The sequence below is a fragment of the Nothobranchius furzeri genome, chromosome 7, assembly GCF_043380555.1.
Source record: "Nothobranchius furzeri strain GRZ-AD chromosome 7, NfurGRZ-RIMD1, whole genome shotgun sequence".
NCBI classification, from domain to species: Eukaryota; Metazoa; Chordata; class Actinopteri; order Cyprinodontiformes; family Nothobranchiidae; genus Nothobranchius; species Nothobranchius furzeri.
The window spans coordinates 22,965,535-22,990,158 of record NC_091747.1 but is presented as its reverse complement, the minus strand read 5'-3'; the positions used below and the strand labels follow the sequence as shown (position 1 = coordinate 22,990,158).

The following is a 24,624-nucleotide window of genomic DNA, read 5'->3' as shown; positions in this document are numbered from 1 at the left end:
CCCTCACGTCATTAAAACGTGACTAAAATGTATTTCAGATAGAAATTTCACTAAATATCATTAAAGTAAAAACGATTATGTGTGTTCAGCAGCAGCCCGTTCTTCTTCTTCCTCTTTTCAAGTGTTTGGAAATAATCAGCACAGAAGGAACATGCAGCTTCTCACCTACAACCAAACTAAGCGCGTAACCAAAGGGCGCCTGTGCCCAGGCCAGGCCGTATTCTGGCAGGTAGACGTACTCTGCTGTTCCGTTGATGTAGCCCCCTCCCACCCAGGTGGCTGGCAAATAATATGAAGGAAAGTAAATTAGGATAAAATCATTCATTTGTTGTTTCAAAGTGTCTGGAATACAAATGTGCAAATCTGATTTCTGTTCGAGTCCCGGCTATGCGTAAAGGACGCACTGGCACCAAATTAAGAATTCAGGATAAATCAAGGTCTCTGGTCTTTCTGTAAACTCACCTGTCATCGTGAATCCACCAACAAACAGCCCGATGTCCCTTCCCCCAACCATGATACTCTCACTCCGCTCGCCTCCATCGCCAACTCCAGAGTTTTTGTTCTTCCACGCAGCCCAGATCCCCACGAACAGAATCAGGACATAAAAAAGTACAATCGCCACCAGACCCTCGGCGTGGATCGTCATCTTCCTCTCGTCGGCTTTTCCGCCTTGATCAGGGGCTCCTTGAGGCGGTTTGGAAACTCATGGAGAGACCTGGAGGAGAACGCGAGAAATAGTCAGTTTGAGTTATTATTTCAAATTAAACGGAAACGGCACACCTAACCGAGCTCCGGACTGGTATTTGCGCGCAGAGCGCGCAGCCTCGGGGCGGCCCCCCACAAATTTTATTTTAAACGAGTTTTTATTTCCAGAACAATTAAACTTCAAACCTCGGATTTTACGCACGGCTGCGTCTTTGCCAATTCAAACCACAATCATTAAAAAAAACGTTTTCTATAATATTGTAGCAAAACTGAAGAAAATACAGAAAAAAATATTTCTAAGATTTAATCCCTGTTTACAAAAACACAATTTCCAACATCACGCACAGCTGAGTTAAGTCTGAACGAGATTACCTGAAATACAAAATAAATAAATAAATAAATAAATAAATAAATAAATAAATAAATAAATAAATAAATAAATAAATAAATAGTTTTCACACCGACTGGAAAAAACAACTTCCAAAGACGGAGAGGTCAAATGACGCACGACTGTAATGAAATAGGGCATCCCATAATATGCGGATAAAGTCAAAATCAACAGAAATAAACCAACAAGCCCCCCAGAAGTAGACACTGACCGTTTTAGGACGCACTGGTGCTGGGTTCTGGGTGTGTTTTACGCACGTCTTTGCTCCACAGCTCTCTGCCGCCAGGTCGGATCTCTCTTTGATTTTCCTCAGAAATCTAACAAAAGGCCATAAAATACAGTCCGTGAATTTAGACAGACCTCTAATTAAAGTCTGTCAGCGCGTCCCAAACGAAACGCAGTCAAAAACTTCCGAAACGGACACAAAACACGAGCGTCATTTTTCGAGTTGCTGCGGAAAACCAGACTTTTCTGTTCCCTTGCTGACGCTGTGGCTCTAAGACTCACTTTAAATCATTTGCCGCAGTTAGCGCGCCTCAAGTTAATAAGGTACCCCCCCCCCCCCCCCCCCACACACACACACACACAAAATAGGGCACATGCCTGTTCTTTGGAGAGGCAGGTCCAAGCAGATCACAGGAGCGGAGAAGCGATCATCAGAGGAAAGTAATAAAATAGTTCTGGTAAAATATGACGGAACCACACAAAGCCAATCAGCTGTGTTGGTTTATACCTCACTACTGAGACTCAGGACTGAGCGGAGCCAGAGAGGGGGAGGCGGGTGGAGATGAATGGGAGTGGTGGGTTTATTGGGAGCTGTCAGGGTACTAGATGCTGGATGAATGTCTTACAGGGGAGGACAGAAATAGCTCAAAATAGAAAGTGGTGTGACGCACAGCCTGTCCAACATCAGCTGAAACCTTTCAGCCAGGTCACTCTGCATGGCTGATTCACGACAAAGGAAGGGTCTTCTATTTAATGATGTTTGGGGAACTCACAGCTTCCCAGTTTCTGTAGGGGGCTCCTTTTGGTCCAGAAGCTTTCATCCTTGTTTTACCAGGACCAGAAAAGTTCTAAAGGTCGAAAGATGCAACGTAAACAGCTGCAGCCATGATGGAACTGGGGTTAGGGGTTACACCAAAGGTCACTCCTCTAATCACCAACTCCAGCGAAGGCGGAGGCAGAGCGCTGTCCGTGGTGCTGTATCCAGTCACTCCGGGTCAAAGTTACATCTCGTTTATTTCTTATTATTATTTCAGTTTTCTAGAACCGATTTCTAATTTAACAAGAAGCCACGCCCCTTTGTTAGGAATAACCAGATTTTTCCCCTCACCATCTCCACACTAATGGAAACTCATCTGACTGCTAGAAATGTTCTGCCTCGATGCTGAGGGCACGTCTAATTAGAGGGTCTTCTACAAATTCATTTCAAATCCGTTTCAGTGTTGGTGGTAAGCACACAACCAGGAGAGCCTCCCATCTGTTAAAATTACTGTAACTGTCATGATCCTGCCATGCCCTGACCTGGCTAATAAAGACTTTTAAAGTGCCTCACTGTGTCTTGGTGTCCTCAAGGGTCCTTACGTTCCGCCCGTTACAGTAGCAGCTTCAGACCCTCTCTGAAGGTCTCTGTTGCCATCCTGTGGTTTCTTCAAGCTTTACACACAGTTTAGTTTATTTTTTATATGTAGACAGTTTGCTGTAATATTTTTATTATTGCCTTAATTTATCTTTCATATCACAAAAAGTCAGCTCATAATAAATAATCTAAATAAAAACTATTTTCTTTAGAGGGTTAAGAGGATTTTTATTAACAATCAATTTAGCAAAAACCTGTAAAGTAAAAAAAACACAACAAAACAGTATTTTACTTTAAGGCGTTAAACAAAGCTGGAGGGTTACAGCTGAACTGGAACATTATTAATCTGGACTCTGGGTTACGGTTAGTTTTCTTTAAAACTCTGCCACCTACTGGTATTCGAGGTGAATTACAACAACACCAACACGTGGTTGGCTGCCTCTGCAGTCTGCAGGATTTTTCTTTTGTTTTGATTGTTGTTAAAACGTGAACGACTGCTTGTTTGAAATCAGAGGTCAAAATCAAAAGGTCATCGGTTCCTTGCAGAATCTTTTTCAGTATCACTCAGACTCTCCAGCCTGTTGTGTGAGTGTTTGCAGCTTCATACATAGTTTTCCAGCCCGTAGCCACTGCTTGTTAGGGAAGAAAAGGAGTGAGCACGGTAGTCCTTCAGGTCTTCAGGTGGCTTGTACGGTGGAGCAGGAGGAGGTGATGATGGCTGACCCGTCTGCAGGTAGGGGTGGGTCTTTGTCTCGTCTCCTTTGCTGCTCCAGCACAGCACCATCCCCCCCGTCAGGCTGAGACAGGCCGAGGCATAACCCAGATACACCGCCAGCCCGATCTCGTACCTCATCCCGCCGGAGAAGAAGGGTTTGTGGAAATCTGTGGTAACATCGCTGGTGGTCCATGAAATGGGGATCAGGCAGAGAAGGCCAGCACAGAGAAAACCAACCCCCCCACTCAGCACCAGAGCAGATTTGTTCCCTGAGCTTTGAACAAAGTTGGTGCACTTCATCCCTGCCACGGTGACCAGAGAGGCCAGGGCCGAGCTGATGCAGGAGAGCACCATGAGGGCCCGGGCAGCCTAAATCAGAGCAAAACACTCTCTCAGATACAAATTTAAAGCTTGTTCAACCATTCTCTCTCTCTCTCTCTCTCTCTCTCTCTCTCTCTCTCTCTCTCTCTCTCTCTCTCTCTCTCTCTCTCTCTCTATATATATATATATATATATATATATATATATATATATATATATATATATATATATATATACTGGTACCTGGAGGTCCGGTGGCAGCGCCAGCAGGGATCGGTACTCCTCACACTGGTAAACGTTGGTGCTGTGCCAGGCACACTCCATCCACAGGCCCTTCATGTAGGCGGTGGCTGTGATCATGTCAGGGCCGATGTAGAGTGTGCTGCGCCAGTGGGGCAGCAGGGCTGCAACCACGGCTCCTGCTAGACCCAACAGCCCAAAGAGGAAGCCCAGGAGCTGAAGCGCCACGCTGGCCATGGTGAGCTGCAAAACCAACAGTTAGAAACTGAAAACACCACATTTTTACACCAAAGCAGCACAGAAATGAAACCTAATCAAAAGTTTTTCATCACTTAGATGAAGAACTACTTTGGTTTATCCTCATATGAAAATTCAACCCAAACTGTTTAAGCCGCATACAAAAATCATCCCTACTTAAATGTGTCTGGATTACGTCTCTTATCGCCCCCCAGCAGAGCAGCATATTCCACCGAGCTTACATTCAGTCACAGAGTCTGAGCCGTTCCTCCAGTGTCTCTCTAGTGTCGCTGAAAAAAACTGGGAACATCTAGAGCGGTGGTGCGGGTCTCTGGCGAGGGGCAGGCGACAGCATGTGTGACTAATGAGAGCAGCGTTCCGCTGCATCTGTTAAACGCTCTCCTCTGGAGGGGAAACCACAGCGGCTCTATGAGGGAGAAGAATGGAGCATTTAGAGAAACATCCTGAGCTGAGAGCAGCCTTCAGGTGTTGAAGTCAGATCCCATCTGTCACAGGCGAGAACTGGGATGGATGCTATTTTATTAGGAAATAACAGGATTATTTTCATTATTAAAGTGTCTGACGTCCTTAGTTACACATTTACACTAACACATGGATAAAAGTGAAACATAAAGAACTAAAACAAAGTTTAATCAGTATGTTTATTTTCATAATGTAATGTTTACCCATTGCATAGGATGACTAAGCTGATTAGAGAAAAAACTGCCCTTTGTTTGACTTCCTGGGACAACAGAGGCTGATTCAGGTTGTTCCCATTAGACCCGGCACTGCTCGAATCTCTGACTGTCTCAGGGATACAAGCCTTATTGTTCCCACTTCATGATTGACTGCAAGATCTATTAGAACAAAAGGAAAAGCTGCAGTGATCCTGTTTTGCTTTTTCCTCCTGAAATCAGTCTGATTTAGTCACTTTTTCTTGTGGAAATCACCTCATTTATAAGTGAAAAAAACTTTGTACAGGTTTGCAGGCATTGCACATCTTATATTTAAAGATTTGGAAAAAAGTATCTTAAATACTCACCAACAAGACAGAAGTCATCGTTAAAAGTGTCTGATCTTCTTTAACCAACTCCTTCTCTTCCCACTTCCTGTTTAATGACTAAAGAACCCCAGCATGTGTTTGTTTCCAGCTGCTGCGTGTGACAAGCTGGATTTAGAAATCACCATCCGGATCTTTGGAATTATCCCAGCGAGTGGAGCATCATATAAGAGATGGCTTGGGAGACGGTCCTGCTGCAGTACTGATGACAAACACGGCACCAGATGCAAAGCCGGGCTGTGACAGAGGAGATATTGTCCTCTTGTGTTGTGCTTTGGTCTCAGATTAGCAGCACTGGCTCTCCAGATCTGTTAGTGAAAATAACAAGATTAAAATAGTTAACTAGTTTATAATTAGCTAGAAAGCTAGGGCTGCTCAATTAATCAAATTTTAATCACGATTACGATCTGAGTTTTGAACGATTATAAAAACAAAACAAGCCGATTATTTGCTCCTCCCACTTGCGCTGCCCTGAGCTGCAATTGAAGCGCTCCTTCTAGGGTGTTGCCAACTTGGCGACTTTGACGCTATTTCTAGCAGCTTTTCAGACCCCCTTCTTGACTTTTTAAATCTTAAAAGTACCTAGCGAACATCTCAGAAACATCTCTGGTAACCCTTAGCTACTTTCTGGATAACTGTCGTCAACATTTCCTGCAGGTTAGCTAAACACTCCGCCTGCGCTCCGGACCGTTCTTCAGGACATTAGGAAAGGGAATGATGTAGTGATGTGTCGGTCGCTAAAGAAACGGCTCTCAGAGCCGGCTCCCTGTTGGAGTAACCAGAGTGAGTGACACACACACACCGTACCTGCAGGCTCCTGAGCCGCTAAAAACGGCTAAATGTGCGTGTGCGGTGCGTTAAACACACAAGCAGCTTGCCCCTGATTGCTGTGAGACCAGGTTGGGGGTGGGGGGTGGGGGGTGCAGCTGTGGTTGGGACAATTATTACATTAACTGATGGACTTGTAAATAAATAGTTTATAAATAAGGTAGAAATAAGTTCCTCACGCTGATAAATAATAACTAACCTCTCTGAGGACACGGTGCTAGTGCACACTCCTACAGCACCTTGACACGACTAAATAAATGTTATGCAACATTTTGTGAACATAAATTTATTTGCATTTATTTGTTATAAATGCCACTGTATAATTCTTGCTGTCAGTATTTGCAAGATATTGGTATTTGGGTCTGTACTTGTTACACTTAAATGAGTTAAACCAAGGTCTACAGCCCTTGGGTCATAGACTATGAGCTATAAGCATATTGGTCTTTTTATACTGGGAATCAGGAGTTCTTTTAGTGATCATCTTGTTTCTTATTTTTATCCTGATTGTGCCCTGAGCAATTTTATGACTGAATAAAAACAAATAAAATCAACATAAATTGAAAAATCGTCTTAAATAATCGAGATCTCAATTTCAGTCACAACAATCGTGATTATTATTTTTGCCATAATCGAGCAGCCCTAACTCAGAGTCTCTTCAGTAAAAACACAACGTAAAAATCAGGCTCCGAGATGATAAATGTCTCCCTGAAGCAAAGCAACTGATGAGGAAATGAGTTCAAATCCACAATGATAGAAAGGACACCAAAATGGAAAACACTTTTGTTCAGCCATTAGAAGTCTACCAACTAAATGTCACGTAATCTTCTCCATTAATATCTGCCTTTTATCTGTGTTCTATTCAATAGCTCAGATAAAACACAAAGCACTTTTGTGAATAAAGACATAAATTTAGGCTTGTTTTAAAATGACATTTGTTAACCAGTTGCTATTAGCCCAGTTTCACACAGAAAGCATCAGCGGCACGGAGCGGCAGCGGAATGTCACTGCTTCAATAGCCAGCTGCGATGCAGCGATTTTCAGACGCATCCCAGAAGCGGCACGCCGCGCCGGGAAAGATAAGATCAAGTTCTATTTTTGCCGCAAGCTGTTTCTAGGACACCTACATTTCCACAGTTAACAAAGGGCTGGCTAGAAAGGAAATCATAAATGGTTTCAGTGTAAAATCCCTGGTAAAAATACAAAATAAAAGCACTGCATTGATGCAGTTTCATATATACGTAGCTTATGTGCGACCCATCGGCTTATTTACTCCCAATATCATTCCAGAAGTGCAGCTGTGTGCTGAGAAGAACAACATCCTATATGACATCAAATAGCAATATCAAATGTGATTTCCTTCTTTTTGGTTTAATGGCAGATTGCATAAACAAATCGTGACATTTGAAGCCTCAAGGGATCTTATGATCTCGTGAGTCCAGCGAAGAGCACAGCGAGGAAGCTGTGTTGCAGCTGAGACTGTGTGAAAAGGGCCGCTTTGAAGTTCGTGAGTTAACTGTTCCGTGCTGCTGATGCTTCGAGTGTGAAACCGGGGGAAGTGCTAATTTTTGGAGTGATGAATGAGATGAATGTCATCTTCCTCCGCTTATCCGGGTCTGGGTCGCGGGGGCAGCATCCCAACTAGGGAGCTCCAGACCGTCCTCTCCCCGGCCACCTCCACCAGCTCCTCCGGCAGGACCCCAAGGAGTTCCCGGACCAGATTGGAGATGTAACCTCTCGAACGTGTCCTGGGTCGACCCGGGGACCTCCTGCTGGCAGGACGTGCCCGAAACACCTCCCCAGGGAGGCGTCCAGGAGGCATCCTGACCAGATGCCCAAACCACCTAAACTGGCTCCTTTTGATCCGGAGGAGCAGCGGTTCTACTCCGAGTCCCTCCCGAATGTCCGAGCTCCTCACCCTATCTCTAAGGCTGAGCCCGGCCACCCTACAGAGGAAACTCATTTTGGCCGCTTGTATCCGCGATCTCGTTCTTTTGGTCATTACCCAAAGCTCATGACTATAGGGGAGGATTGGGACGTAGATCGACCGGTAAATCGAGAGCCTGTCTTTCTGGCTCAGCTCCCTCTTCACCACGACAGATCGGCTCAGCGTCCGCATCACTGCAGATGCTGAACCAATCCGCCTGTCGATCTCCCGATCCCTCCTACCCTCACTCGTGAACAAGACCCCGAGATACTTAAACTCCTCCACTTGAGGTAGGACCTCTCTCCCGACCAGGAGTTGGCAAGCCACCCTTTGATGAGATGAATGTGTGAGTAGTTATAACGTCAACACACTTTAAGAAAGTCTGCCTATAGCCGGAGATTAATTTGAAACAATATTGTGCCCGTATAGTGTTTTAATGGTTGTTTAGGCTCAAGACATCCACTGTTCAAATATAGATGTGCACCCCTGCAGTCGCTGACAAAACAGAAGTTTGTGCCTGACATGGCTGAGATGATGGGTTTGCCTTGAAGCTCCACACAGGAGGCTGAGGAGAAGAATCACCATGCACCCACATTCTGTTCCTTGTGTTGAATGACAGCAGGGCTCTCCCCTGTAGCAGATTTTGTAAGAAGGATTACAGCTTGCACAATTGTAATCTGTTATGTTTCATACAAGCCTCACTACGTGTTCACTTCTTCATTAGTTCACAAAAACATAAATCAAAACGAGCTGAAAGACGCACACAGCTCAGTCAAAGTCAGCTGTTATCAAAGCTAAATGCCAAGGGGAACGTGTGTGTTTCATCCCTCCCAGTACAAAAAAGGATGTGTGCTGAGGTTCAACAACACACAGAATCACTGAACCCTTCAACGAGACAACAACAAAGCTGAGGACCAGAGGTCGCTTCATCAGAGTCATCCAGGTCCTTCACCTAAAATACAACCACAAATAAAACCTGTGGAATCAAAAAGATTGAAAAACAAACCAACCAACGACCGATTAACCCTGAAATGTCACAATAAATGTTTCCTCTATTAATTCCAATCCCATTTAACAGCACAGCAGGTTAGCGGGCAACTTAAAATAAACACAAGTGTTAAAATGAGCAAAGGACCGAGTAGCAGGGCCAGAGAAAAAACTAGAAAACATCTAAGTAAATATCACTAAGCACCGAGGCAATAAAACATAGCTGAAGGGACTTTGCATTTGTGTGTTTACAAGATGTGAAGAAGTTTTATAACATGAAAAATAATATGAAAGGGCTATAAGACCAGAAAAAAATGGTTTGCAGATGATTTTTGGAAATGCTAAGTCCTGGTGACAAAACTATCGAGCAAAGATTTATTTACTTATTAATCTAACGTATTATATGAACTAATAAAACAAACAAAACCCAATTCTTTTTGGCATTTTTTAATAATTCAAATAAATAGGAAGATGTGAATTTTCTAAATAGAACCTTGAGATATCCCCCCAAACTGACTGAACTTTGGTTTTACATCTGACGCACCAGTGATGGCTTTGAGATCCAATACTGTACCACAATAACATTTTTAAATCGCGTACATTTATGCAAGAGACTTCACCCAAAACTGTCTGATTCAGACGCTCAGGCAATCAAACAGGTTTATCTGTTTTTGTTTCTCTCAGTTATAGACAGATAAGCATTTGGGGAAATCAGTTATTTTTGTGTTTCATCCAAGGACACAAAGCAACAGACATGACTCCACTAACTTGTTTGTGTGAAGATAAATTTGTGTTCGATGCTTTATTAATGAAATTTTCATATAAACTAGATAAACTACAACCAGTGTCTAAAGAAAAACTCTTAAAGCTGTTACTGCAAATCTGCAAACAAGCCAGATTTTGAATGCGGACACGGTCCCGGATCATTCACCCCTCCCTGAGACCCTTCTGCCAGAATGGGAAACCTGCAATGCCGGACGAAACAAGACAGTGCTTAACACCAGACGAAGCTTTCTAGGTCCAAAAGTATTTTGTTGTCTGTGACTTCAAATGGTGTTTTTCTTTTTGGGACTCTGGTAGTTTGTCCTAAAGCTGAAGTGGTAGCAGCCGGCTGTTTTCCTTCTCTGATATTACTGAGCGGAGAACCTCTCACACCAGTGGTGTTCTGTGGTAAAATAAGCAAGTGCATAGTGAATGGAGGATGCAGGAAAGTGCAGCGGTTCAGCGAGACCAATGACTGCATGGTCCAATAACCCTAACCCTTTACGAGGTTTTGACAAATGCGAGAGAACCACTTCATGAAATATTTCTGTTTATTTTTTAAATCTCCACAATATATTTATTAGGGCTGCACGATATCAGGAAAACCTGCGATATTTGATAACAGTGCTTAATTGGGGCAGCAGTAGCTCAACAGGTTGAGCGGGTTGTCCAGTAATCGGAAGGTTGCAGGTTCGATCCCGGCTACAGACGGAGAATGCTGCTGTTGTGTCCTTGGGCAAGACACTTAACCCACCTTGCCTGCTGGTGGTGGTCAGAGGGACCGGTGGCGCCTGTGCTCGGCAGCCTCGCCTCTGTCAGCGCGCCCCAGGGCAGCTGTGGCTACATCGTAGCTCATCCCCACCAGTGTGTGAATGTGTGTGTGAATGGATGAATGATACACTGTAGTGTAAAGCGCTTTGGAGTCCTTACTCTGAGAGGCGCTATACAAGTGCGGGTCATTTATCCTTTATCATTTAATATTGTGATATCGATATTACTCATGATAAATGAACAAATACTAAAGTATGCAGTGTTAATGTCGTCTGGCGTGTGACGTCTGCTCTGGGTTCAAAGCAAACAAAAACTAATGCATGAATTCCATTACAACATAACATTTTTATTGAAAAAATATGCAGCTGCACCTGCTACTGTATTAGCAGCTGCACCTGCTACTGTATTAGCAGCTGCACCTGCTACTGTATTAGCAGCAGCACCTGCTACTGTATTAGCAGCAGCACCTGCTACTGTATTAGCAGCAGCACCTGCTACTGTATTAGCAGCTGCACCTGCTACTGTATTAGCAGCTGCACCTGCTACTGTATTAGCAGCAGCACCTGATACAGTATTAGCAGCTGCACCTGCTACTGTATTAGCAGCAGCACCTGCTACAGTATTAGCAGCAGCACCTGCTACTGTATTAGCAGCTGCACCTGCTACTGTATTAGCAGCAGCACCTGCTACTGTATTAGCAGCTGCACCTGCTACTGTATTAGCAGCTGCACCTGCTACTGTATTAGCAGCAAAACAACAAACTGCATGCATGCAGTTTCTCAGTGACTTTAAAACGTCACCACCACCATAAAACTTTTTCTGATGCTCCAAATACAGAAAAACATCCCTTACCAGGGTTTTTGAATAAATAAAAATATCTGAAAATAAGTTTAAATGTTAAATAATAGTTAACATCACTTAAATGCAACAGCAAATTCTCTCATTGCTACTGAACATTTTCTCCACTTATGTGTCATGTTCTGAGGTATGTGCTTGACCCAAGACATGCAGAATCAGAGACCGGAGACAGGTTTGATAGTAAAAGGTAAAAATGATATTTATTTAACAGGAAACTACGGGCGCACTGAAGTCCAGCGGGTATCCGAATCAGGAAGCGGCGTCTACAGGGAAACAGAGGTGAGTATGGGTTTTGTAGTTGCGGGAGACTTTATTTGTAGGCGGACTTACTATGCGGAAGAAGAGTTGTTGTTTGGAGGGGGAGTGAGCCGGTGTGATATCCAAGATTGGGAAACGGTCCAAGATGAAGGTGAGTCGGAGAGTGAGCGAGGATATCGATCCGGAGAGGGAGCGTGAGCGAGGTGGAGAGCGGATCGGCAGGCGGAGGAGACAAAACAGGAACGAACCAGAGATTTCCTTCCAGGGGCAGAGCGAGTTATCCAAGGATCCAGGAACCTGAGGTAAGTATCAAACATCACATGAGCGAATAATCCAAGAAGTCAAAAATTAAAAAATCTAAGAGCAAACAGAGCGAAAACTCGGGGTGCAAGCGACTACCAGTTAACGCAATCATCCGGCGTCGTAGTCTGGTCTTCCTCCTCCTTATAAAGCCGGCCCGCTGATGAGAAACAGCTGTTGCTCCCTCTCCTGCAATCAGAGCTCAAAGGTGGTGAATGATGTGATGAGTACTCACCCCGACTCATGACCGTACCCCCCCTCAACGGACGCCCCCTGGCGTCCTAGCGGAGGCAGCCTCGAACTCCCTGATCAGGGCAGGATCCTCTATGTAGGACCCTGGGATCCACGAGTGCTCCTCAGGTCCATACCCCTCCCAGTCCACGAGGTACTGGACACCACGACCCCGACGACGGGAGTCCAGTATCTTGTTCATCGCGTAAACAAGGCCCCCTTTGTAGAGACGAGCAGGAGGAGGTGGAGGAGTGGGACAGAGAGTGCTGGAGACCACAGGCTTAACCAAAGAAACATGAAAAACGGGGTGCACACAGAGCGAGGAAGGAAGGTCCAGACGAACAGTGGTAGAAGAGGGTACGGCGGTGATCTTAAAAGGCCCAATAAATCGAGGGGATAACTTGCGGGAGGACGCCTTAAGAGGAATGTCCTTGGAAGATAACCAAACTGACTGACCTGGGGTGTAGACGGGAGTGGGTGGCGACGGCGATCAGCGAGCTGTTTATTGTGCCGTGCAGTGCGGTCTAGGGTGGCCTTGGTGGAAGCCCAAGCCCGTTTAGCACCTCGGAGGAACTGAGGAATGGACGATGACACTGGGGACTGTTGAGGAAAAAGAGATGGCTGGTAGCCTAGGGAGGCTTCAAAAGGAGACTGACCGGTAGCAGATGAGATATGGCTGTTGTGGGCGTACTCCACCCAGGGTAGATGGGAGCTCCAGGTGGCAGGGTGAGACGAACAGACACAATGTAGCATGGAACCCAGCTCCTGGTTCATACGCTCACACTGCCCATTTGTTTGCGGGTGATATCCGGATGTGAGAGCGACCTGGGCTCCGAGGGACTCAGCAAACTCCTTCCACAGGCGGGAAATGAACTGTGGACCTCTATCAGAGGATTTCTTCGGGGATGCCATGAAGATGGAAAACATGCTTTACAAGGAGTTGTGCTGTAACTGTGGTAGAGGGCATAGATTTTAGAGGAACCAAATGACAGGCCTTGGAAAAACGGTCTACTATGGTGAGAATAGTGTTAAAACCATTAGAGTTAGGACACCCACAAACAAAATCCAATGCTATGTGGGACCAGGGGCGAGAAGGGACTGGCAGTGGTTGCAATAACCCGGCTGGTGGGTGATGGTCTCCCTTATGTTGGGAACACACGTGGCAACCCGAGACATAATCCTTAGTGTCTTTATACAGGGAAGGCCACCAAAACGTTCGTCGGAGCAGAGCTATAGTTCTTCCCACTCCCGGGTGTAGAGAAAATCTGCCTGTGTGTGCCCAGTGAATGACTTTACCTCTAAGATGTTGAGGAACAAACAGTCGGTTTGGAGGTCCGTTACTGGGTCCAGGATCGGTTTTAAGAGCCTCCAAAACTTGATCTCGGATTTCCCAGGTAATACCACCAATGATGCAGCTGGGCGGAAGGATGGTAGCAGGTTCTGAGTCCGTGTTGGGAGTGTACTGTCTGGAAAGAGCATCAGGTTTAACATTCTTAGCACCTGGACGGTATGAGATTTGAAAGTTGAATCTGGAGAAGAAAAGTGACCATCGATATTGTCGCGGGTTGAGTTGTTTTGCTTCTTTCAGATAGACTAGGTTCTTGTGTTCTGTCCATATAGTAAAAGGTGTCTCAGCTCCCTCCAACCAATGCCTCCACTCTTTAATAGCGAGCTTAACTGCCAGGAGCTCACAATCTCCCACATCATACCTGCTTTCTGCTGGTGTCAGGCAACAAGAATAAAATGCGCAGGGATGGAGTCTGTTATCTCCTCTTGCCACTTGAGATAATACTGCCCCAACACCGGTATCTGACGCATCTACTTACAGAACAAATTGTCGTTCTGGGTCTGGACGATGGAGTACTGGTGCATAAGTGAACTTGCTCTTTAATAAATGGAAAGATCTTTCTGCTTCTGTGGACCAAACAAAGGGTTTGTTAATGGATGTGAGACTGGTTAGGGGAGCTGCTGTTTGGCTGTAGTTTCGTATGAATCTGCGGTAAAAATTGGCAAAACCGAGAAACCGCTGGAGCTGCTTTCTGGTTGTAGGAGTGGGCCAATCAGTGACTGCTTTGACTTTTTCAGGATCCGCTCTCAGCCACCCGCTCTCAATGACAAAGCCCAGGAACTTCACTGTTGATACGTGGAACTCACACTTTTCAGCTTTAACATACAGACGGTTTTCAAGCAGGCGTTGTAAAACAGCTCTAACATGTTGGATGTGTTGTGTAGGGTCTTTGGAGAAAATAAGGATGTCATCTGGATAAACGGTAACAAAACGATTTAGAAAATCACCCAGAACAGAATTGACCAAAGATTGGAAAACGGCTGGGGCGTTAGTCCGAATGGCATGACTAGGTATTCGTAGTGTCCAATAGGTTTTTTGAATGTGGTCTTCAACTCGTCTCCCTCACGGATTCTCACTAGATGATAGGCGTTTCTTAAGTCCAAACGGCTGAAAATGGATGCGTCCTGTATGGGTTCAAAAGTGGATGAAAGGAGTGGAAGTGGGTATTTATTGCGAACGGTTATTTGGTTTAACCCTCTGTAATCGATACAGGGTCTGAGAGTTCCCTTCTTTTTTGGAACAAAAAAAGAAACCTGCACCCAATGGAGATGAAGAGGGGCGAATGGTACCTGCAGCCAGGCATTCCTGTATGTATTTCTCCATGCTCTCATGCTCGGGCTTGGAGAGGTTATACAGTCGGCTTGAAGGTAATGGGGCCCCCGGCAGGAGATCTATGGCACAGTCAAAAGGCCTGTGTGGAGGCAGAGAAGAGGCAAGGTCTTTACTGAATACCTGGCAAAGGTCATGATAGACGTGAGGAACTGTAGTAAGATCAATCTCCTCTGGGGGCGTCGGTGGTGAAGGTGGACCCACAGGTAAAGTTGAAATAAGACAACTCTGAGAACACTCAGGACTCCAACCCAGTATCTTATTTCTTTTCCAGTCCATTGATGGGTTATGTTGCAGCAACCAGGAGTGACCCAGAACCACTGGTGACTGAGGAGAGGGGAACACAAAGAAACTGATCATCTCCGAGTGGTTACCTAACACCATGAGCCGTAAAGGGATGGTTTGGTGGGTAATGGTGGAGAGAGACTTGTTGTCCAAAGACGAAACAGAGAGGGGAGTAGGAAGTCTGGTGGTGGGAATCTTCCACCTTTCCACGACTCTTTCATCCAAGAGCGATTGCTCGCATCCAGAGTCAAAGTGCTTCGAGCGTCACAGGTCTAGAATCAATAGACAACAAACATGAGAAAAAACACCGGGAACCAAAATTTGACTCTCCACCCACAAGTAGTCCCAGCTTTACTGAAGGGCTCCCCCTTTTGGCAGTTTAGGGCAGTTGCTCACTAAATGTCCTGCCGTTCCACAGTACATACAAAGTAGGGATGGGTACCGAATTCAGTACTTTTTAAGGTACCGACCGAATTCCACAGTACCGACCGAGCACCGATTCACGTCGTTTCAAACGGTGCCTCGTTTCGGTACCCGTCCTTCATAACGAGAACTTGCCAAGACAGCTGCGCATGCGCAAGAGCGTTATGTCGTCGGTCGCTGCGAGCCAGTTGTAAACAGAGCAGCATGGTAGAAAGAACGCACGCTAACGCTTGGGTCCACTTCACTAAATGTGATGGGTAACTGGGTGATGATGAAACCAGCGAAGGACAATGATCTAAGTGAGACATCCTCATCTTAATCTGCTCCGGTACGTAAATAAAATGTTTAAGATAATGTTACCTTGATATGTTAGCTTCCGTTTCGCTAATGATGCGTTCGCTTTCTCCTCGGAACTCCGAATTTCCGACTAGAAGAACATGAACGCGCTCTAAAGTTTGGCTTCACTTTACTAAATGTGACGGGTGATTGGGTGAAGATGAAACCAGCGACAACGATCTAAGTGTGAGGCATCATCGTTTAAATCTGCTCCAGCAGTTAAATAAACTGTTAAAGATAACGTTAGCTTGATATGTTAGCTTCCATTGCCACCGTTGTTATCAGCTAATGGTGTGTTCGCTTTCTCCTCGGAAATTCTAACTTCCCAGTAGGAAAAATCAAATGACCAAAGACGGCCAAAGGAATGAAGATACACAGTAATTTAGTTCACAGTAAAGATGTTTGCTTCAGTTTATCAGCTTATAAAACTACAAAGACGGTGTTAATACAAACAGTTGAATGTTATTTATCGTGATATTTATCAAATATTGTTATATGTTGAGAAAAATATATATTTAATTGTAAAAGAGAATTAAAATAATAAACACTCAAAAGTATCGAAAATCGGTACCGTTAAGTACCGGTATCGATTCGTAGGTACCGGGAATTAGTACCGGATCGATTCAAATGTCAAAGGTACCCATCCCTAATACAAAGCCTTCGTTTCTGGCGGCACTCTCTCTCTTCCTGTGTTAGACGGGTTCTTCCCATCTGCATAGGTTCCTCTGTAACGGGTTGTGGGTGATGAGGAGGAACTCGGTCTTGATCATGGGCTGCGGCTGCTGCTGGTAAGGGGTCATGTCTGCTTAGCTCCCGTTGACGCTTATCAATGGAAATGGTAAGTCTTATAAGTTCCTCCAGGGAACTTGGTTCCGGACACAAGGCTAGCTGGTCCCTCACCTTGTCGCTCAGGCAATTAGTAAACACGCCTAAAAGAGCGTCCTCATTCCAGTTGGTCCTTGCTGCGAGAATACGGAAATCCACAGCCAGGTCTGCCACAGACCTTTTCCCCTGGGTGAGAGCCAAGAGCTTCTTCCGGATATCTGAAAGGGACTCATGTCCACCAAATGTAAGCTTAAAATCCGAAAGAAACACATTATAAGGTCCTTGCAAAAAGAGTCATCATGACTATTAGCTTCAGCCCACTTAAGCACCCGTCCTCTTAACAGTCCCACAGTATACGAAATTTTGGCTGAATCAGATATAAAAGCCGAGGGACAGCGTTCAAACGCTAGTTTACATTGCAGCAGGAAGCTGTTACTGTCATCAAACTCACCATTAAAAGTCTCTGTCTGAGGTGAGGGTGCCACACGAAAATGGTTTCCCTCCCATGGAGAGGCTTGCTCTTGCCTAGCAGGATTTTCTGATAGGGCGGCAGCTGACGGTAGTACTGATGGCAGGGGATTCTGATTTGTTTGGGAGAGGGTTTCATGTACTTGATGAACAAGGGTTTCCAGTTGTTGATGTCGCTGGTTAACTGCGGAGAGTTGTTCCATTACAAGGGGTAGGTTCTGTTCCTGTTGGCTTAAACGTTGTGACAAATTAGATAATGCTGATTCTGCTGGGTTCGAATGTTGGCCGGATGATTCCGGTATGTGCTTGACCCAAGACATGCAGAATCAGAGACTGGAAACAGGTTTGATAGTAAAAGGTAAAAATGATATTTATTTAACAGGAAACTAAGGGCGCACTGAAGTCCAGCAGGTATCCGAATCAGGAAGCGGCGTCTACAGGGAAACAGAGGTGAGTATGGGTTTTGTAGTTGCGGGAGACTTTATTTGTAGGTGGACTTACTATGCGGAAGAAGAGTTGTTGTTTGGAGGGGGAGTGAGTCAGGGTGATATCCAAGATGGGGAAACGGTCCAAGATGAAGGTGAGTCGGAGAGTGAGCGAGGATATCGATCCGGAGAGGGAGCGTGAGCTAGGTGGAGAGCGGGTCGGCAGGTGGAGGAGACAAAACAGGAACGAACCAGAGATTTCCTTCCAGGGGCAGAGCGAGTTATCCAAGGATCCAGGAACCTGAGGTAAGTATCAAACATCACATGAGCGAATAATCCAAGAAGTCAAAAATTCAAAAATTTAAGAGAAAACAGAGCGAAAACTCGGGGGGCAAGCGACTACCAGTTAACGCAATCATCCGGCGTCGTAGTCTGGTCTTCCTCCTCCTTATAAAGCCGGCCCGCTGATGAGAAACAGCTGTTGCTCCCTCTCTTGCAATCAGAGCTCAAAGGTGGTGAATGATGTGACGAGTACTCACCCCGACTCATGGCATTATGTGATAATGATATAAGGCTGTTGCTGCAATTGGGAAGTGAACTGTGCTGGGCCAAACTAGGAGAATATTACGATTTTCTGAGGGAAAGAGAAAAACAATTGTCTACCTTTCTGAAGAGGAACTGGCAAAAAAAACTACATGGAAAATATGTGAAAACGTTTGTTTTTAACCCCAAATTGAACAAGTTTACCTAGATCTTAAAAAGCAGCTCAGATGATGAAACTGCAACCGATTCTGATAACAAGCTAACAAATTGAACTAGCTCCTCTAAGACAACCGGCTAGCAGAGCTTCTGACTGACAGTTTATGTGCAGCAGCAAATCAACTATCCTGATCAACAAGGTTATAAAAGCTCATAAATGAAAAATCACTTTGAAGTGTGGAGGAATTTTTCCAGGCCCTCTTTAGCAGGGTGGGACTGGGAGGAGAGTGCTGCAGCCTTTTAGCTGGAAGCTAACCGGAGCCTGGGGCTAACATCACCACCCGATGGAACACTAGCGTCATGGAGGTGGGTTGGTTCACCGGCACGTGTCGGAGTCAGCCCGGTAAAAATGATTAACGACACTGAGCCAAGCCCCCACAATGCGGCTCAAAAATCAAGGCCAACTTGGAAGTACCAATAATTGCAGTTCCACCCTCATCCGCTGGGGGCTGGTGTCAGAAGCGAGCAAATCCTCATTGACTCCCATGTTAAAAATACCAATTTCACAGCAGAAATAAACATGTTTACAGCCTGGTACCAACACATGTTTTTGGTTTAAATGATCTAGTTTACAGTCATGACAACTTCGAGGGGGGTGAATTTTTTCTCACTCTTCTGTTTAAGTGTATTAAAAGCCTAAAATTCTGTATAATTAATGAGCATCAGACCCACGTGACCACAGAGCTAGCTCCGTGGAAAGGCCTCAGTAGAGCCTTGGTCTGGCTTGGAAACTGCTCCGGCATTTTGAGTCTCTGTGTTTGTGTTTTCTTTTTTGGATATTATTTGTGCAATTGTTGGACAAAATGACTTGCTGTGGCATTAATTGCACTAATAGAGCATCCAAGGAGTCTCCACTTCATTTTTTTCGGTAAGTAAAATTATATTTATGTATTTTAGGTCACTGCCGAGCTGAGCTTAGATTTTAACATGTACTGTTTAACCATGAAATTTAAATGTCATAGGGTAAAACACAGTGCATTTAACATAATGCTGCACTTTAGAAAATGGGTTGAAATATAACATGTTGGTGGAGCTGGGTTCCGACTATTGGCTTGTGGAGCTCTCGGGAGACCGATGTTTTCCACCCGTTTCTCCCCTCCCCGCAGCTCGGCGCATCTCTGTCTGATCGCAGCTTCTTTCAGCAGCTTTCGGGAGACCTCTGTGTTCCACCCGGTTTTACCCAGCGGTCAGCCCACTGTATCTCTGACTCAGAAGCTCTGGTGTAGTGCACAGTTAACTCCGGTTGTAGCTAGGTTGCTACCCCTGTTAGCTTAGCTCCCACCTCCACGTTAGCTTTGGGTTAGCTTGTAGCTAGTTCGACCGGGTGTCGTCAAGTTGATCCCAGCCTTACAGCCCCACCTCTCTTCCCTTTTGTGGAATTGTCTGGCCTTGATGGAACCTGTGACACGGTCAAAATGGCGGTGGTGTCCACCTCCCATTTTAGCACAAAAATTTATTATTGGAGTCTATGGAAACCCATTGTCCAATATTTATATGTCTATGCACCGAACTGACTCACGTTCATGTTTGAAAGCAGCGCTGATTCGGGAAACCTCAGCATAAAGTGCGTTCGTTGCTCTGAGCCAGCATGACGAACAAGGGAACGGCGCCGCTAATAAGGGTCTACGTAGGGGGCAGGCGTATTACGTGAAAGAACCCATCTGATTGGCCGCATATCAGAAGGGCTACATTTGATTGGTCAAATAATACTTCCGCGTAAAAAACAGAGCTGGTCTACAAAAAGTTGATGTATGACACGGATGGAAATGTTGAACCAAACATTTATCGCCGTTTTTGACGTGCTTTGCGATGGGCCTATCGCACGTCCTGTTATCCCGATGACGATAATTTTTCGATATATTGTGCAGCCCTAATATTTATAGTTATACTAAAGCCTCTTTAGAAAACAATGCCACTAATTTGCTGCAAAGCTGAGGAGGCATGAGGGAGCCTTAGGTCATTTTTAAGTGGTCGGACCGTGGCGGTAATGTGGCACAATCATGGGGGCGACGGTGGCACAGGTGTTAAGTGCTCGCACCCATAATCGGAAGGTTGCAGATTCGAGCCCCGCTCAGTCTGTCGCTTTCAATGTGTCCTTGGGCAAGACACTTAATCCGTGTTGCCTGCAGGTGGTGGTCGGAGGGACCGGTGGCGCCAGTGCTCGGCTGTCAGTGCGCCCCAGGGCAGCTGTGGCTACACCGTAGCTCATCCCCACCAGTGTGTGAATGTGTGTGTGAATGGGTGAATGACTGATTGTAGGGCTGCTCAATTAATCAAATTCTAATCACGATTATGATCTGAGTTTTGAACGATTATAAAAACAAAACAAGCCGATTATTTGCTCCTCCCACTTGCGCTGCCCTGAGTTGCAAATGAAGCGCTCCTCCTACAGTGTTGCCAACATAGCGACTTTGACGCTATTTCTAGCAGCTTTTCAGACCCCCTTCTTGACTTTTTAAATCTTAAAAGTACCTAGCGAACACCTCAGAAACATCTCTGGTAACCCTTAGCTACTTTCTGGATAACTGTCGTCGACATTTCCTGCAGGTTAGCTAAGCACTCCGCCTGCGCTCCGGACCGTTCTTCAGGACATTAGGAAAGGGAATGATGTAGTGATGTGTCAGTCGCTAAAGAAACAGCTCTCGGAGCCGGCTCCCTGTTGGATTAACCAGAGTGAGTGACACACACACACCGCACCTGCGGACTCCTGAGCCACTAAAAATAGCTAAATGTGCGCATGCTAAACTCACGTGCAGCTTGCCCACTGATTGCTGAGACTGGGTTGGGGGGTGGGGAGTGCAGCTGTGGTTGGGACAATTATTACATTAACTGATGGACTTGTAAATAAATAGTTTATAAATAAGGTAGAAATAAGTTCCTCACGCTGATAACTAAGAAAAAATCTCTCTGAGGACACGGTGCTGTTGCACTCTCCTACAGCACCTTGACACAACTCAATAAATGTTATGCAACATTTTGTGAACATCAATTTATTCGCATTTATTTGTTATAAATGCCACTGTATAATTCTTGCTGTCAGTATTTGCAAGATATTGGTATTTGGGTCTGTACTGGTTAGACTTAAATGAGCTAAACCAAGGTCTATAGCCCTTGGGTCATAAACATAGACTGTACATACTGGACAATTCGAGTCCATAGGCTCCAATAACACGTTTTTTGTCTATAATGGGAGGTGGCCACCACCGCCATTTTGACCGTGTCACAGGTTCCGTCCAGCCCAGACAATTCCATAAAAGGGAAGAGAGGAGGAGCTGAGGGTGGGGCTGTAAGGCTGGGATCGACTGACGACACCCGGGCGAACTAGCTACAAGCTAACCTGAAGCTAACCCTGGCTAACCCAAAGCTAACGCGGAGGTGGGAGCTGAGCTAACGGATGTAGCCACAACCCAACCGGAGCTAACTGTGGAACACCCATCGACCTGAACCTCACACGAAGGTGGAGGTTTTCGGCGCCTGTTCGTGAAAAGTACCTGGATTAAAAATGTATTAAATCGGTAAGTTTATAATTAGTTTCCGTAATGAAAACATTTTGCTTTGAGCAAGTTTTCAGTACCGTATTTTCCGGGCTATCGCTCCTGAGTCGCACCAGCCATTAAATGTATAATGAAGAGGAGAAAATATATTTAAGTCGTATTTTGGGGGGACATTTTATTATTTTTCTTACAAAATCTGAGACCAAGCGTTTCACATTGCAAGACAAGCACCGGTAACCATAACAGAAAGAACAACAGCACGCCATGGTCTCCAGCCAGCAGAGGAGAGGATGGCGGTGTTTCAAACCCTCCCGGCCGGCGAGGAGAGCTCATTCCTGGGCTGGAGCCGGCCCTCAGCACCCCGCCACAGGCTCCAACAGATGCTGGCGGTGTTTGAAACCCTCCCAGCGGGACAGGGGAACTCATTCTTGGGCGGGTCGAAGTTGGCCCGCAGCAGCGCGGTGTAGCCTACATATTTTGTTATATAAATCGCTCCGGAGTATAAGTAGCAGGACCGGCCAGAATATGTAAAAAGGTGCGAGTTATAGTCCGGAAAATACGGCAGTTATTAGTATTCGAGCTAAATTAGCAGCCTAAATACATTTCATATATTTCCAAAACGTAATACTTGTTTGTATCTTGTACAGCCAACTAGCCTTTATTCTGGACACAGTACAATTCACCAAAAGTAAAGAGACATTATACAGATGAAGTAAGCACAAGATAACTTACTGGAAGAAACAGAATTATTATCATGAGAACCAGAACAAGACAGCCTGATAACAGTCATGTGAAAATAACTGTTAAAAAGTATGTATGTGTAATAGAAATAAAAATATATTAGAATTAGTGTAACTCACTGTGATCCAAACAATAAATCAGCCATAGCTGATTAGTAAATATGACATGAGATCTGGGAGTTTTTAAGTTTCATTCTTTAATTACATTTTTTTCTTAGATCTGTTTAAAGGTCACCATGGCAGCCTGTATGTCTCCAACATCAGCTACACAACGCAGTGTAACGGAATCAAAGTGATGTAACTAACCAAAGTTGTATTTTAATACACTGTTAGTAGTTCACTTTTATAAACAGAAGAATAGGCTGTTTTTATCATCAGGGAGTTTAATTAAACACTCTGTATTGACTTTGAGACAATAAAAGAGAGAGAGATGGGATCGTTTGAGAATCTTTAATTTCTGAATTATAAATTCTAAACAATCTACCAGGACTACTCTGTGATGGATGAGAATGGATTCGGATGTTGTGTTGGTGCGTGTGTGTGTGTGTGTGGGTCTGGTTCAGATTCTCTAGGATGACGTAGTCGAATCTGGTCGTCTTTGTTATGACTAGATATCGCGAGGCTTATAAAGTGATGACATGAGCCGCTATTTTGCCGTGTACGTACCCAGTGGGGTCTCCCAAGTAGATCAGGAATTGCCAGGTCTGGAAACCTCGGATGTACGATGGAGCTGTCGGTGCAGCGGTCACAACGTTTCAAAACCCGTCTGGAGGGTCGGCCCGGTACGATTCAGCAGCGTCAGCAGTTGCTCTTATTTTGAAAGGACGTCGTCTGGTTGTTAAACGACGAAAATCTCCCGTTTCACAGTTCTTAGTTTAAAGAAAACGCATCCGGCCAGGCTGCGCTTGTCTTTAGGATGATGGTGAATAGAACTGAAGTCAAAATGGAACTGACTTAAAATGGCGTTGCCTTGTTTTATATCTCTGAATTGTTGATAAGTTTCAATAAAGTAGATTGGACACTTGAAGTCAACACCAGATTCTCCTGCGGCAGCCGAAAGCTCTGATTGGTTGGAACAATGTGTCATGCGTTTCTATGGAGATGAGGATCAGTATGTCTGCACCGTAGTCCTGGTTTCATTAAACATAATTCATGACATATTTATTTCACAGATCATTCACTTGATTATTGTTGATCAACATCTGTTTTGCTTAATAATTTTAATCACAAATAAAGTACTTTGATTAAGTAAAGCTTCTTCTTCTCCTTCGGACTCTTCTCCTGGAATGTAAACAGTCTGAGGACAACCCGACCTTGGTTTTTCTACACGGTGTTATTGTGCCCAGGGGCCAGCTGTATGGAGTTGAAAACCATGAACTTCATAACCTTACATATCCCCCCTTTTCAAGGTCAATGTGGTCCTTCAAGAGACCACTTGGTCGTTGAACCAACCCAAGTTATGAAGAATCTTGACAACAGAACCGGATGCGATCCCAAGGGAACAGCCATCTGTGGTGAGGTACGAACCCCACGCCGGAGAACAGTCTCGCATACTCCTCAGGAAGAACACAAGTCAGCAGGTTATTAATTATTCCCCATGGAAGCCATAAACGAAGCAACAGCAACTTCATATCCTCACGGGCAATAAAGCAAAGCAGGAGCAAATCTTGAACGTATCCACGAACAGGGTAGTATTCCAATTAAAAATCGATTGTTGTATCCGCATGCAGGGCAATATTCCAAATAAAAATTGAACTTTGAAAGAGTACTTATCGTAATCCACAAAAAGGGAAGAGCGGGTGACAGTAAACCCAACGAATGAGGCGTCCCAGCAGCCACGCCGGAACCACAGTCGTCCAAGGCCAACGAGCCGGAGCACCACCCAGGAGTAGTCGATGCAGATGACGAGTCACGGATCCACCCCCAGGAAGCAGGATCCTCACAAGCTCAGCAGAGGAGAGAGAGCACAGTGTAGGCACTTCAATGTAGACACGACAAAAGTGCATTTCATGTCATCAAAGAAATAAA

At 45.0% G+C, this 24,624-nt stretch overlaps 2 protein-coding genes across 4 annotated transcripts in view; both read right to left on the bottom strand.

Moving 5' to 3' along the window:
* The window catches only part of LOC107395855 (high-affinity choline transporter 1), a 5,197-nt gene extending 3,365 nt beyond the window's left edge, over positions 1-1,832 (bottom strand). The window contains exons 1-4 of one of the 2 annotated variants that reach the window (XM_070552886.1): positions 1,697-1,832; positions 1,305-1,410; positions 463-715; positions 166-279 (exon numbers count right to left, since the gene is read on the bottom strand). In XM_070552886.1, the coding sequence (XP_070408987.1) occupies positions 166-279; positions 463-646 (298 nt within the window). In that variant the 5' untranslated portion in view covers positions 647-715; positions 1,305-1,410; positions 1,697-1,832. Of the gene's footprint in view, positions 1-165; positions 280-462; positions 716-1,304; positions 1,653-1,696 lie in introns of those variants that run through there. The other variant, XM_015975329.3, reaches the window with a different exon arrangement.
* Positions 1,833-2,874: 1,042 nt separating this feature from the next.
* LOC107395856 (claudin-14) lies at positions 2,875-6,711 on the bottom strand. 2 transcript variants are annotated; one of them, XM_015975330.3, is made up of 4 exons: positions 5,228-6,711; positions 4,428-4,612; positions 3,952-4,191; positions 2,875-3,756 (listed from the first exon to the last, which is right to left on the bottom strand). In XM_015975330.3, exons 3-4 carry the CDS (start codon positions 4,183-4,185, stop codon positions 3,274-3,276), a joined length of 717 nt encoding a protein of 238 aa, XP_015830816.3. In that variant the 5' UTR covers positions 4,186-4,191; positions 4,428-4,612; positions 5,228-6,711; the 3' UTR covers positions 2,875-3,273. The 2 variants fall into 2 exon arrangements, with proteins under 2 accessions (XP_015830816.3, XP_070409398.1); XM_070553297.1 differs by lacking the exon at positions 4,428-4,612.
* Between the last annotated feature and the right edge of the window lie 17,913 nt (positions 6,712-24,624).